General features: G+C 37.8%; 1 protein-coding gene across 3 annotated transcripts in view; it reads right to left on the bottom strand.

Moving 5' to 3' along the window:
- grid2 (glutamate receptor, ionotropic, delta 2) overlaps positions 1–13,808 on the bottom strand; it is a 669,082-nt gene that overhangs the window by 62,584 nt on the left and 592,690 nt on the right. For all 3 annotated transcript variants that reach the window (XM_088336089.1, XM_088336090.1, XM_088336092.1), the window contains exon 14: positions 4,768–4,934. In XM_088336089.1, the coding sequence (XP_088192215.1) occupies positions 4,768–4,934 (167 nt within the window). The remainder of the gene's footprint in view (positions 1–4,767; positions 4,935–13,808) is intronic.

Raw genomic sequence — 13,808 nt, 5'->3', positions numbered from 1 at the left:
CAAGCTTTTCAACTCCTGTCCACAATCCAGTCACATCTTCAAAACATCGTTTGTGTAGTTGTCAGTTGAAATTAGGAGACTATCCCTTAAAACCAGGCAATCCTGGCTCCAGCAAATCTATGGGCTGTCTCCGTCCATCAAAAATCTCAGAATGAAAAAAACACACACAAACAAGCACAATTGTTCTCTTGCCGCTTTAAACACCCTCAGGAAGAGGTGCTTCACCTGACCTCTAGTAATGGCTTCTTCTTTACAACAAAGTGGTTGAAAATGAGGATGTTAGAGGGGACTGTCTTTTTCCAAAGACAATGACTCTCACTCTCTTTTTACACAGTGTCAAACACAATCAGTCCTTCTTCGTCTCTATAATACTCACGAGGAGCTGCAGTGAGTTTGACGGAAAGGAAGTAAAATAGTGTAACAAACATACATAAGGACAAATGAACACTGTTTACTTGCTTTCGATATATGATATAACATTTCTTTGTTATTAAGGATGCTGTTGTCTCTTGAGATCAGGAGCAACGGTACTTAAAAATCATCAATAAATAATTAAGTTAGTTGTTGGATGTAAATTGACTCAAGAACAGAAATCCACTTGAGCAAGAAGATTGCTGAGCGTATATGGATCCAATAGTGATTCTAGCCTAGCATATATTAACTTATTTAAAGTAATTATTGATTTGGATCAAGTACACCTATAACACCAATAGACAGAATCATTAAATAGTTAGAAAGAGATGTCTTGGATGAAATGTGTTCTTTTTTTCTTGTTTTTGCCTTTGTTTTCACCATGATTGTACATAAAAGTTAAAGCGGGAAGTGACAGTAGACTCGTCTTGCAATTCCCCTATAACTTCAGCTTTGTGTGCTTCCTGACAAGGAATGCTTACGACAGACGTAGGTCTTTTACTGAATATGTCACAATTCATGTGCCTTTGTATGTGTGTTTAAAAGTTCTTGTTCAGTGGCCCAGTGACTCTGCATTAACCCTTCCAATATTCCCAGGAAGTTTTTGAACAAAATCCAAGTACATTGGATAACATATTTTTTCAGTTAATGGCTTATATAATAATCTCACTAGTTAAGCTTGAAAAAAATCTGTGAAGGAGTTAACAAATAGGCAGGTCAGACTATTGATATATAAATCTCTTAAATAAGCATCTTGTTGAAGAAATAATATGCATTATTTAGTGCCTCCTAGTGGTAAAAAAAAACTCAATAAAAAAAAAAAGATTTGAATAATGTGCAAAAATAATCAAAAAATCAATTAAAGATGTGTATTTCATTCAAATACTCATACATCTAGAAATTTGCATTTACTTTGCGTATTTGTCAGCCATCTTGCCGCTACGGGTACCTGAAAACTAAAAACCTTGCTAAAGGCTGGACACAATAATAAGAAGGAATATGGCGCAGTTTGGTCACTTTCAGTTCCGGAGTTTGTATTCTTCCCTGTGCTTTATAACACTCGTTTTTGGTTGCCAAACACAAAACAATGACATCTACTGGTCATAAATTACAAAGTGTTCTTTTAATATAGACAATGAGCAACATAATTCAGCTTGGGAACACTTGTTAAGAAAATCTGTTTAATTTGATCACACTTAAATAGATTAAACAGCCATTTGAATCAGGGTTGTCAATGTTAAAAGGCTGGAATGGGTACATACCAGTATGTAGTGTAGTGAATCCAATTGAACCTACTGAAAAGCTTAGAAATATGATCAGATAAATCAAACAACATTTTACGATGGCTCTGTCAATCATCTTTGCTGTTCTATTTTTTTTTTCAAACCCTTTAAGCCAGATCTGCTTTTTTAACTTAGGAGATTTCATAAAAAGATAGGGCTTAGGGGAAGGCCTTTAGAATAAGTTAGAATTTCATATCAGAGGTCTGGGATCCCCTGTTCTCCTTGCAAGTTCAAAACCCATTCATGTCTTCTCTTAAGATTTGGAGTGACTACTGAATTTTACTACGATAATGGATTAAGATTATCTCATGGGCAGAAATTACTCTCTCCAAGCCCGGATATGGGCCTCAAACCTTGACATAGGTGATTTAAAAAAAAAAAAACACAAACATAACATCCCAATGACAACTGTTTTATGATGATTCCATTGCACAAGCATTAGAAGAAAAAGCTTCACTATAAAGACACGAGCACTCCAAAAACAGGCCACCAAGAAACATATGGATTTATACGACTGCAGTTGCGATGCACAGGAGCTATCAGGCTTATGTCGCAAGAAAATACATTAGATCATTGCAAAGCTGCTGATGCAATGTGTCAAATGTTGACTGATGATAGTTTTATCTGCTTTCTCAATAAATGAAATATGAACATTTTGTTCGCTGGACGAAAAATAAAGAAACATGACTGGAGACTTGCAATCACTTTTGTAATATACCTTAGATAGCACTTTCTACACAAATTTGTCCTGCCATATTTTCTATGTCGTGCCATAAAACCGTTCTCAAAAGACAAAAACAAAACAAAAACAAACAAAAATGGATGTTCCGCCTTATTTCACCACACTTGACACCAAACAATACCCAAGCTTTGTCAAAGAGAGCTTATGCCATGAGTAACAGGTCAGCCAGACACACAACAATGAAAATTTAAATGTATGTAACTTTAAACATACTTTGTTTAAAATGCATAGCATTACATTAATTATTGATCTTTTTTTTTTTTTAATTTAGTTTTAAAGGGACAATGTGCATTGTTTAGCACCTTCTTGTAGTAAAAAGGCATTTTATATATATATATATATATATATATATATATATATATATATATATATATATATATATATATATATATATATATATATATATATATATATATATATATATATATATATATATATATATATATTCCTTAAAGCCAAAGCTATTGTGAAAAGCTGGGCAAAAAAATAAAAAAAATGGTGTGGCTTGGTCACTTTGAGTTCTGTAGAATGTATTCTTTCTTGTGCTTTGTATCACTCGTTTGTAACACAATACATCAATATGCAGTCGTCAAATATCACAAAAAGTCCATTTAATAATTTTTTTTTTTAAATATATCTAATGTTTTTTTTTAAGTGACATTTTTAAATCGTATTTATTTTTCCCTATTCTATCTGTTTTTGCAAAACTATAAGCAACGTCACATTGCACAGACTGAGTGCATGGGTCCAAACTTCCTCTAGGAAGATACAGACAACTCACAGTTTAATCTGTTATTAGTTGCTGCCTGGCTTAGGAAGACTATTTTCAAACCTCCCTGAAGGTAAATTCTTATCAGAAAGGACATTTTCTATTTTGACAAAATGAATTTAAAGTGCCGATAGCAATGCTGTGTGACCTTTCGGCAGGGAGAGAATAAATAGTAGAGTAAATCTCAGGGAAAGTTATTTAAGTTTACTAGTGATGGCAATTCCGACTCTTTTTAGAGAAGCGGCTCTTTCAGCTTGGCTCATTGAAAAGAAAACTTTTTCGGCTCTCAGATGGGCCTTTCATGTTCAGTTTCCAGGTGTTAGCAGAAGTTTTAGGTTGAGCCGGTTTCATATGTGATTTCGGTCTTGAAGACAATGCATTTTGATTTGAAACCGTCAATTGAATGGAAAATAGTCCAAATTTGGCTCCTTCAGCTGGTTTAGGGCAGCGTCTGTACTTCACCATTCCACCAATTTTCTCAAAATGCAGCTTCTATAGTTAGTCAGTGCAGTCTTTCTCTCACTCTTACCTAGCACCCTCTGTCACTTTCTAAGTTAATGCCTGTTTATGTTAAAGACAGGCACACTTTTAGCACCTCTCCCCTACCAGACCTGCTGCTGCATATTGCCTGCCCAGTAGAAGAGAAGGCAAAATCTACAAGAACACGATAGTATTGTCAGAAGCTAAATATGACAGAAGCAAACGGCAAGCTACTTCCATCAGGCTGTCTGAACTTTCTCTCTGGGCAACAACCTCCCATTTCTCTGCGCTCTGCCAAATCAATGTGAAACTACTCCATTTAGATTGCAGCCATACTTTGGACATTATATATTTTGAACCTCTAATATTTTTTTAGGCATGTTTTTATTCTACCTAGCTGTTATTTCATATTTGTAAGGGCAGAGTACAAGGTCATTGATTTTTTTTCTCATCATAGATATATTTTCCTGTATATACTTGAATACGGAACAAATTTAAAACTAGAAAATAAAATACTCAAATCAGGGGACCAGCTTGTATGCACATATTTGGTTTTGTTTCAGTAGTGAATGGTATGCAGTGTGTGGGGAGAGGGGTGTTGCTTATATGGGAATAATAAACCAACCCAATACATTGGGAAAATGTAAGCACACAATTTACCGTAAAAATGTCCTGGAAATTACCCGGAATTTGAGAAAGAGATCTTTGAGCGGTTTGAAGCCCAGAGAAAAAATATATATGGCGTGTCTCGCCTATGTGTTTTGCAAGTTAGCAGGAGTGTACAAGCATATGAATATGAAGGCTTCACTGCTGCCACAGGTTTACATGTTTTCTTCTACTTATTTTATTACAGATCTTTAAAGCAGGTTTAGGCGGGTCGGCTTCTCTGCGCATATAATTTGTAACTCGATAGTTGGTTTCGGAGTAATGCACTACCTTTCTGTGTCAGTAATCTGAAGTTTAACTGAGTTACATTTTAAATAAAGTAACTGTAACTACAGTTTTTTAGTAATGTACCCAACACTGATTATATGTATCAAAATATCACACGGTGATGGCCTGAAATAGGGTGTTTGTCCTACCTTTGGGAGAAAACGTCTCTGTAGGGGCTGCCGTGCTGCATAGCGATACCGTAGCCGCGATCAGGCGCGTTGCTGCCCACCGTGTAGAAAGCACAATCTTCATCGTTGTTGGCGACGTAATCCAGAACCGCCGCGTCCCACACAAAACCAAAGCGCCCGTACTTCACCTGAAAATTAAATTGTCTTAATTGTCATTGAGAACAACATAATGAACATTGTTTGGAACGAGATTTGACATAGCACTCCAAGAAAAACATGTAAAACATGGTATTAGGTGACACGCCCCATGTTAACGGATTGGAGGCGGCATCATATTTTTTTTCCTCATCACTTGGTTACCTTCTTATGCTTCCTTATCCATCAAAATACTGTTTTTCTATTTTTGCTGTGGGTCTCTGAGCCTTTTTTTGTCAGCATACCCCTAAAATTTGAATTAAAAAAAAATCTTTCTTGACTCTTCCCACTATGGTAAGTTCCTGTCCAAAGTCATAGCTGGCAAAAAAAAATTGCTACATGTGATATTGTTGTAATGTAGTCCAGGAATCATATGAAGGACCACATGTTTTCCCTTTTTTTCTTCTCAGTAAAGCTTTTTGCAACTTTACGTGTCAAAATTGAAACCGTCATAAATCTGGTTGGTTTTGGCATCACAGGCTGTCCAGATTTTGATGCCATACTCCCCTGGCTTACTTTCATCTGAATGGTCTGAAGTGATATGGTGGCTTGGAAAATACTATGCAATTTACCATCTATACACTGCATACCTGTCCACCTCTACGGTTTTGCAGCAAAAAGTATGCATTTTAAGACATGTACGACGTACGAGAAAATCTGTACGGAAAAACGCAAATTTGTCAATTATGGGTACCATCCGGTATATACCGACTATCACAAAACAGAAAATGAATCAAGTCAAATAAGTTCGCCGCGGAAGCCTCTTTCTCGGTATAGTTTTTTTCGTTGCGAACGGTTTGATGTAGTTAAAGGAAGTCCGTCTCTTTTTAGAGAACCGGCTTTATTGGCTCAACTCATTAAAGAGAGCCGCCTCTCAAACGGCTCACTTGCTTTGATGCATTATTTTACGAATTATTATGTTGTATAAAGAAGTTAATAAAAAAGGAAGTATAAAATGAGAAAATGAAAAAAGACAGGTTCATGGTTATCCCTTTAATCAGTATATTACCAACAATAATTTAATGCAGAAAATGAATTCATAATTTGAATAAGAAAATTCCACTTAATTATATTTGCATGTATTTTTTCTTCTACCGTGAACGTCCAAGCTGCTTAATTTTTTAACTTTTTTTTTATAATAAACCTCATTAGTGTCTAGCAAATCAGTATCTCACAACAAAATGATAATTAACAATATATATGATATAACGAAACACATGTACAATATAACATGTTAGACTACATCAATAAACACGTTTGAAAAAAAACAAATATGGTGTAAGGTTATTTTGTATTTTGTAAGGGAAAATACGACAGTTTGTAAGGGCATGGAGCCGTGGAGGTTGACAGGTATGATACAGAAATAATCCTAAATGTCTCAACACATCTTGAATTTTTGTGCGGAAAAATGGTAAAATGAGAATCCCTTAAAGCTCATATGAGAGTTCACGGTGTTCACTAAAAATCCACTTATGATTTCAGTTTTGGAGGAAGGTAGTGTTTTGTAATCTTGTTTTTAGTCAGTTCGAAACTTACCTCAACAATACAAATTTCACAATTATATTGTAGTGAAATTCCCCAAAAATTCCAAAATCAAAGTAGACCAGTGGCAACCCTAAAAAAGGAAAATGTTTATCCAGAAAAAAAAAACAAGATGAAAAAAACAAACAAAATAAAAATAAAATAATGTCAGGATAAAAAGGCAAAGGTAGTTTTTGCAGAACGGCCTGAGTTGTAATAACAGTGAAATGTGTAGTAGTGCATTGTAACAATAGCACAATGAAAAATATTGCAATAATGATTAGCAAACATTCCAACACAATTGACAAAATTCTAAATAAGTCGATAAATATGAAAACCAATTTTTCTATACATAGTTGAAATATATATTTTTTCAGTATTTAGTGCTTGTTTAGGGTGGTGATGGCCCTGGGGAAGAAACTGCCTCTGAGCCTGTCAGTTCTTGTTTTAAGAGACCTGAGGTGCCTACTAGAAGGCAACAGGTCAAAGAGGTGGGGGCCGAGGCGAGAAGAATCCTTTACAAAATCGCAAGCCAGAAATGTGCTATGGACCAGGGAACCTCAACTGGTGGGTCGGGACCCAAAAACGGGTGCCTTAGAAAAAAGATGCTAATAGGGAGAAAAGAACGAAGCGTCGATTATATTCCTTAACAGTAGAAGGAGATATGCACGGCTTAATCTCTTCTACCAATGAGTCAATTAGCGTGTTTGGAGGGAAAACATTTCATTTATTTGTGATTTTGTTGGTTTTACTACCTTTTTCTGCTCAGAATTATGGGTAAAAAGAAATATAAGGGAAAGGAAAAGTGGAAAACGGTGACAACAATCGCGTCGAAGAAGGAAACGATCATGAAATATGAAAATGGTGTACAAGTGTCTGCCATTGAATCTCTGCTGGAAGGTACAGTAAATTCTTTATACATGTCATATTTTTAGATTTTTATCAGTATGTTACTCTTTTTTAACTACATAGTTCAATAATTATCGATGCTTAGGCACACGCTTACAGTATATGCTAAGTAGGCTTATATACAAGTATGAGGTTGTTTTGGTTTTGTTGGTTATTTTGCTTTTTTTTTAGAAAAGTGAATTTTTTTTCTTTTGCACAACCCTTTATTGGATAAAGTTTAGAAATGGATTTTGTTTTTATTGATTGGGTTGCGGCTTAACATTAGGGTGCAATGGTAGGTGCTCAAAACAGACAAATGAGAACCACTGCTGTATACTGGGCAGAGAGCAGCCAATGATTTTTTTGGGCAGCATTGATTACTCACCGTGTTTTTTTTCCGTCCGCAGAGATGCGACATGAACGAATGATTGAAATGTTTTCGCAAATCAGACGGTTCACATTCGTGTTCTAGACGGGCCGCTGAGGGACGATTCTTTACGGGCAATATTTCATAAGATCACTGGCACGGCGAGGTTATTCTTCTCCTCCGAGATAGCAAATTTAAATGGAAAAACAACTCCACTGCTTATCGTTCCCTCTTGACTCGAAAGGCGCCAGTGTTATTGGCTTACTGGCGCGTTTTATGTCCCCTCTGCGAGGTGTGAGAGAAGTGGTACCTTTCCACGGACAAAATGTGCCTCAAATTTCGTACACATTATGTGCAGCAACCATTTGCGGCTTCTGTGATACCTTTTGTCCCGATTGTTATTGGATTCTAAAGGCAAACCTGTTCTGGAATCATAACTCATGGTGGGCATCTGCTCATGCAGCCTTGCGGTAACATTAAACACACCTTATGTTTATGCAGGGAAATAAAAAGTTAAGAAATAACTCAGCGGAAACACTTGGATGCCGTTTTCATCAACATCTTTAACTCAGTATATTGTAAACTTTACTGGTAGTTTTATGATATTTTCAAAGCAATTTTTTTTCTGCTTGGCACATGTGTTTCATTCACCTCAGTTGGCTGACGTGTATCGACTAATATGTCCCAAGCAACAGTCAATTCATATTAGATCATTTCACAGTTGCTATTACCATGAGGTTGCCAATGTCTGTAAGCACAGTAAATAACTGCAGTGCTACTTAAAGTACTTGGTACAACTTCTTACCACGTTTGACAGAACACCTGAAAGTGATTTGAAATTTCATAGCTTTTTAGGATTGTATTACCATTTTGATAGTGTGCTGTGCATCGTACTTAAAGGGCCTGTACGAAATTTTGAACTTTACTCGCTTCCGCCATTTCCTGGCTCATGCCATCATCACAGCCTCAGTCAGATTGTTCATGATGCACATACAAGTACTTGCATATCTTAGACGTACTCGACTAAACTCTTGTTTATCATTCCTCTGGTTTGGGTTTGCGTTTGGAGTGTACTTGAAGCAAGCATTTTCTTACTTTCACAATTTTGAAAATGAAAATAAGACCTGTGGAGTCGAGAATTATGTCACTCTTTAGCACGCCCCCCACAACCCATTCCTTTGACCTAATATGTTCCGCCCCAAACAGTTTGGATAAACGTCAGATAAAAACAGATAGACGCAGTGGAAAAGAAAACATGAGGTCTTCAAACTCAGCTAGATATTGTTAAGACATACTTAACACATATTTAAATTTCAACTTTTTTAAGAAAAAAATGGACTGCACCTTTGATACTTTCACAGAGAAAGATTGAAAAGTTTTGTGTGCACTGAACACGGGTACAGAAATGAATGAAAAGCAATACAAGACAAACTCGATTCCAGTTTTATGTACATTCCAAAGCAAACAAAACCATTTGGTTTTGAGTGTTGTCTTCCAATAACCCGTTGCGATTTCATACAGAGCAGTTGCCCTTGACTTTGGCCATACTCTGCACTCAAATGAGTGACTTTTCAGCGGATTTCTCATTTTTCATTAATGATACTAGTCACAAACAATAGGGAATAATCAAGGAATCAAATATTTTCACTGGATCCATTAAATAGCACCAAGGGTGCATGGTTCATTGTTTCTTATCTGAAATGAAACCATGATTTCCCGTAGATGAACAGATTTGTACGTATTTCATTTTTTCAATGCTTTTATGACCTGAAACCTTGTGGGTGTTTAGTTTGTTCATCTTTTTTTTATTTTTATTTTCAAACGGTCACATTGTTACGGTAATTTAAATAGCGCTTGTTAAACAGGGGTGCCGGCGCCCCCAAGGTGATAAGAGGGTTAAACATGCTGAATCAGCAGCTGGAAGTGCATATTGTCCGTTTGTCTGGAACAGGGGTCTCCAATCTTTTACAAGCTGAGAGGTACGTTTTGTTAGTAGTGGAAAGGGTAATATGCATATTTTAAAGACCCCTTATAATTGTATCACTGTGTTGTTACTTTGTTTTTACCAGGTTATTTATTGCAAGTAGAGGTAAATACACTCAGTGAACCACTTAAACAATTATTTTACAAGAAAACCACAATAACCTTGCAGTGGTAAACTATTTGCAGAAATAGGTCCGCGGACACAACAGGAGTCCTTAGGTGGAATTCTGGTGCCCGTGGGCACTACGTCCGAGACCCCTGGTCTAGAATATGTCCTGAAGATGATAAAGAGAATGTTTGGCGACACTCGACAGATGCCGGAGCCTCCCGTAGCCAAAGTGGAAACCTAAAGTGACAAGACGGGCGGCAATTTTCCAATGAAATAATGATGCCGGTTAAACTCTTGCCACGCATGTTGCTTAGCCTGCTGCTCAGTTGACACCACACATTCAAATAAAATTTGCTCAGCACCTGCAGTCTCTTGCAGACTGAATAAACAGTGCACCTGTAATTACTCCACCACCTGCTACACGATGCCACTCTGACTGAGCCCACTAAAGAAGGAATAACGATCACTTTTGCATGATCACACATCAATATTTATGACTGAACTACTTAGGTTATGACCAGGAACAATTTACAAGTGCAGACAATTGGGTTAAACAGAGTATTAGGATTATTTATCTATTGCGAACAAAATCACGTAAAGCCTTCAAGTCTAAAAATTTTCCAAAAATTCATTATTGTGACGGTCCGTGTTGGGGATAAATGTAGGGTAAATTAAATAATAATATACAATAATATATATAAATGTGTGTCTTTTTATGTGATCATTTCCGATTTGCTGAGGGTGATGTGACCTTATAGTCAACCCATAAGAACAATGTAGGGTCTCCCTGACCTTCTGTCCCAAACATATCCTGCTTTCTTCAATCATTGACTTTCTAGTTAAAGTTTCCCCAAGTTAGCAAAACCGCATCTGTGCCGTAGTTTATATGACCTGGGTTGTTATCAAACAGATATATCCTGTTTCACACTCTGTGTGAAGGTCTTCATTTTTTATTGTGCATAAGCTCAGGATTCAGCTGTCTTAAATGATTGATTTTTCTAGTTAAAGTTTCAAGTGATATTTTGTTTCACACTCTCATGACTGGATCTGCATAAAAAGGCGGAACGGGCAGTGACTGGGGCACAATCAGCAGGCTGTATTCTGTCAGTGTCCTTCTTGCAAGAAGCTATATAAGTGTCACTCTGATCCGAATTCAGACCTCTGTCTTTTTATTTCACATGTGGGCGGACTGAACCAAAGTAATAGAGGTTTAGATCCTACAATAACGCTTTCCAAAATTATAAATTCCTGGAATGCAATTTCTTAGATGAAAAACAAGTAACGTAATGTGTCAATAAAATTTTGTACATCTACTGTTATTACTAAATGGTGTGTAACTGACTAAATCCGCCAGATTTTTGTGCCTGTTGATTACTGTGTACTTCTGCATCAGCTTACATTGTCACAAACCTTGATCAAGTAGGAACATTCCCTCAAGGGAGGGCATGTTTATATTTTGTTTTCGATTGTCATATAAACTCAAGTGATAACAAAAACTACTTAGCTTGTTTTGATAACTGATTTTGTGGTTTCTAACATGGGGCCAGTTTGGCCTGTTCGATGATGTAATCTGGCCTGCCATTCAATTATTTGTACATCAAAAAAGCAGGTCTCTAGGCCAGGGGTTGAGAACCTATGGCTCATGAGCCATTTATGGCTTGTTTTATCAGCAAACATGGATTCGGAGATAAAATATAACTTGCGCAACAATTTATTGCAAAGTTACATGCGGAGCCAATTTTGGCTTGTGCTACACAAGGTAGAGCTGACTGTGAGGAAGTTTCGCTCCAGTATATACAGACGCTCCCCTACTTACAAGCATTCGAATTACGAACAACGGTACATACAAACATTTTTTTGGGATGTCAAAAAATATCCGGCCATTACTATAAGTTAATTTTGTATTGTGTGCACCTTTATCCGAGTGGAGGATAGTTCTGTAGTGCTTCTTTCCGCTGCGTGGCGCTGTGAGAGGTCACCCAGCATCCACCCCAAAGAAGAAATCCGGCTTCTACTTCCTTGTTTGTGTGTATACACACTGCACTGTATCGCTAGCACGCTAAGAACTTTGACGTATTTATTGTTTAATATATCGTGCATCCAATATGGTTGGTGTAAAGCTTAAAGAAGAGACGTTTATTTTGAAATGAAAGTTGAATAAGACAGCTTGATGTGGTTGAGAAAATGGTTTGACCGCTTTTCACTACAGAAGACGAAGTGGCCTAACTCTTCCAAAAGTAATTTTAACTTTATTTTTCTTTATCTTTCTAGTCAAGTCATTTTTATTTGTATAGCCCTTAATGAAAGGAGTCTCAAAGGGCTTCACAGACCACAGAATGTCAATGCCTAATGTGTAACTGTGTTTTTCAGTACTATGCTTTATCATTCAGCCTGCTTTGTAACATTATAGAGGATATTATTTTATTAAATGTTTATTTTTCAGTTTCAAAACAATACAGATTACTTACACATACATTTCCTACAAAATAAAGCGAAGGCACAAGTTACGAACAAATTCAACTTACGAAACAAAAACAAAGACGGAATGGTTTAAGTTGTATTACATTTCCAACAAATGCAAGACGAAGTGGTTTTGGTTATATGTTCGCCATTACATTCCCTAAAAGTGAGATAAAACGAGGTAAAAGTGGTTGTAGTAGCGAGGGGATGCAAATCTCGGCACCGGGCTGTAGAAATCATAACCGCACAAGACACAGTCCCGGGAAGATCAAGATTTCAAGCTATGGCATCATTTTTAGTTTATTATCTTGAAAAGAAATGTCAAGAAATAAAAATGGATTAAGACGAGGTCACTACGCTGACGGGGATCCATGTTCACTCCCTTGACGTCTCGAGCACAACTGACGTGTGCTCGGCATTCGCGCTGTTTATACGCGGAGAAAGGCGTTTGACCGTCACACGCGTAACACGCTAATTTCACGTAATAACACCGCGATACAGGCGCAGAACATGCTATTACCATGCTCCACCCACGATTACCCGCTGAAATGTCCCGTCCTACCCATGTGTAACCACGCCCTGGCCGCGGCCAGAGCACGTCGTTCCGCGTCATTTCCGCGTCATTACCTCGTGTTGACCACGTGTGCGGCACGCGGTTTAACACGTGCTCAAACTTTTGAGCAGCTCAAAAGTTTTGCGCGCGGCCAACCACGTGTGAATTTCCGACCGCGAGTAAAGCACTGCTGTATCTCGTCTATATGGCGGTCTCCAAACGTCCAACAGCGCCCAACAGCATCTGCTTCACGGCCAGAAATTTCTGGCCGTGGTTCAGCCTCGATACGTTCGTGAAAGGCTGTGTACCCGCGCTCTGAAAATTTGAGCAGCGCAAAATTTTTCCGCGCTGCCACCCGCGCGCGAATTTCCGACCTCGTGTTAAGCACTGCTGTATCTCGTCTGAATGGCGATCTCAATGCGTCCAATAGCGTCCGCCTCAAAGGCAGAAATTTCTGGCCGTGATTCAGCCGCAAATGTCTGTGTGACCGGCCCCTTAGACCTTCATCTGTTTGCTAGCAGGGCAAACTGTTCCACTGATGATGCTATAAACACCAAGTTGTGTAACACACTGAGCCATCTGAAGAAACAGTGGAGTTGTATCAGGATGATCTTCCTGGACTTCAGCTTGGCGTTCTTGTCAAGTCAAGTCACATTTATCCATACAGCCCTTAATCACAGAAATGTCTCAAAGGACTGCACAGGATTACAATTACACAATTACCTGATCTTAAACCAACATGCGGGCAAGGAACAACTCAAAACCTCAGCGTGAGAAAAAAAAAAAACCTTGAGAAGGGGCCTCACAAGCGGTAATCCCCCTTCCAGGATGACCAAGGTGAAATAGATTTGGCATTACAATACACAAACATAGTAAACACTAGGTAACATGTTGAAAATTTGTCCGGAAAGTGCATCGCGGAGATCCAGGTTAAAAAAACTCTCCCACCTAGGTTTCTCCTCCTCCATCTGGCCCATCTACCAAAT

The sequence above is a fragment of the Urocampus carinirostris genome, chromosome 5, assembly GCF_059441175.1.
Source record: "Urocampus carinirostris isolate Australia breed hairy pipefish chromosome 5, RoL_Ucar_1.0, whole genome shotgun sequence".
Lineage (NCBI taxonomy): Eukaryota > Metazoa > Chordata > Actinopteri > Syngnathiformes > Syngnathidae > Urocampus > Urocampus carinirostris.
The sequence above is the reverse complement of the archived record's forward strand: the minus strand, read 5'-3'. Positions and strand labels throughout refer to the sequence as shown.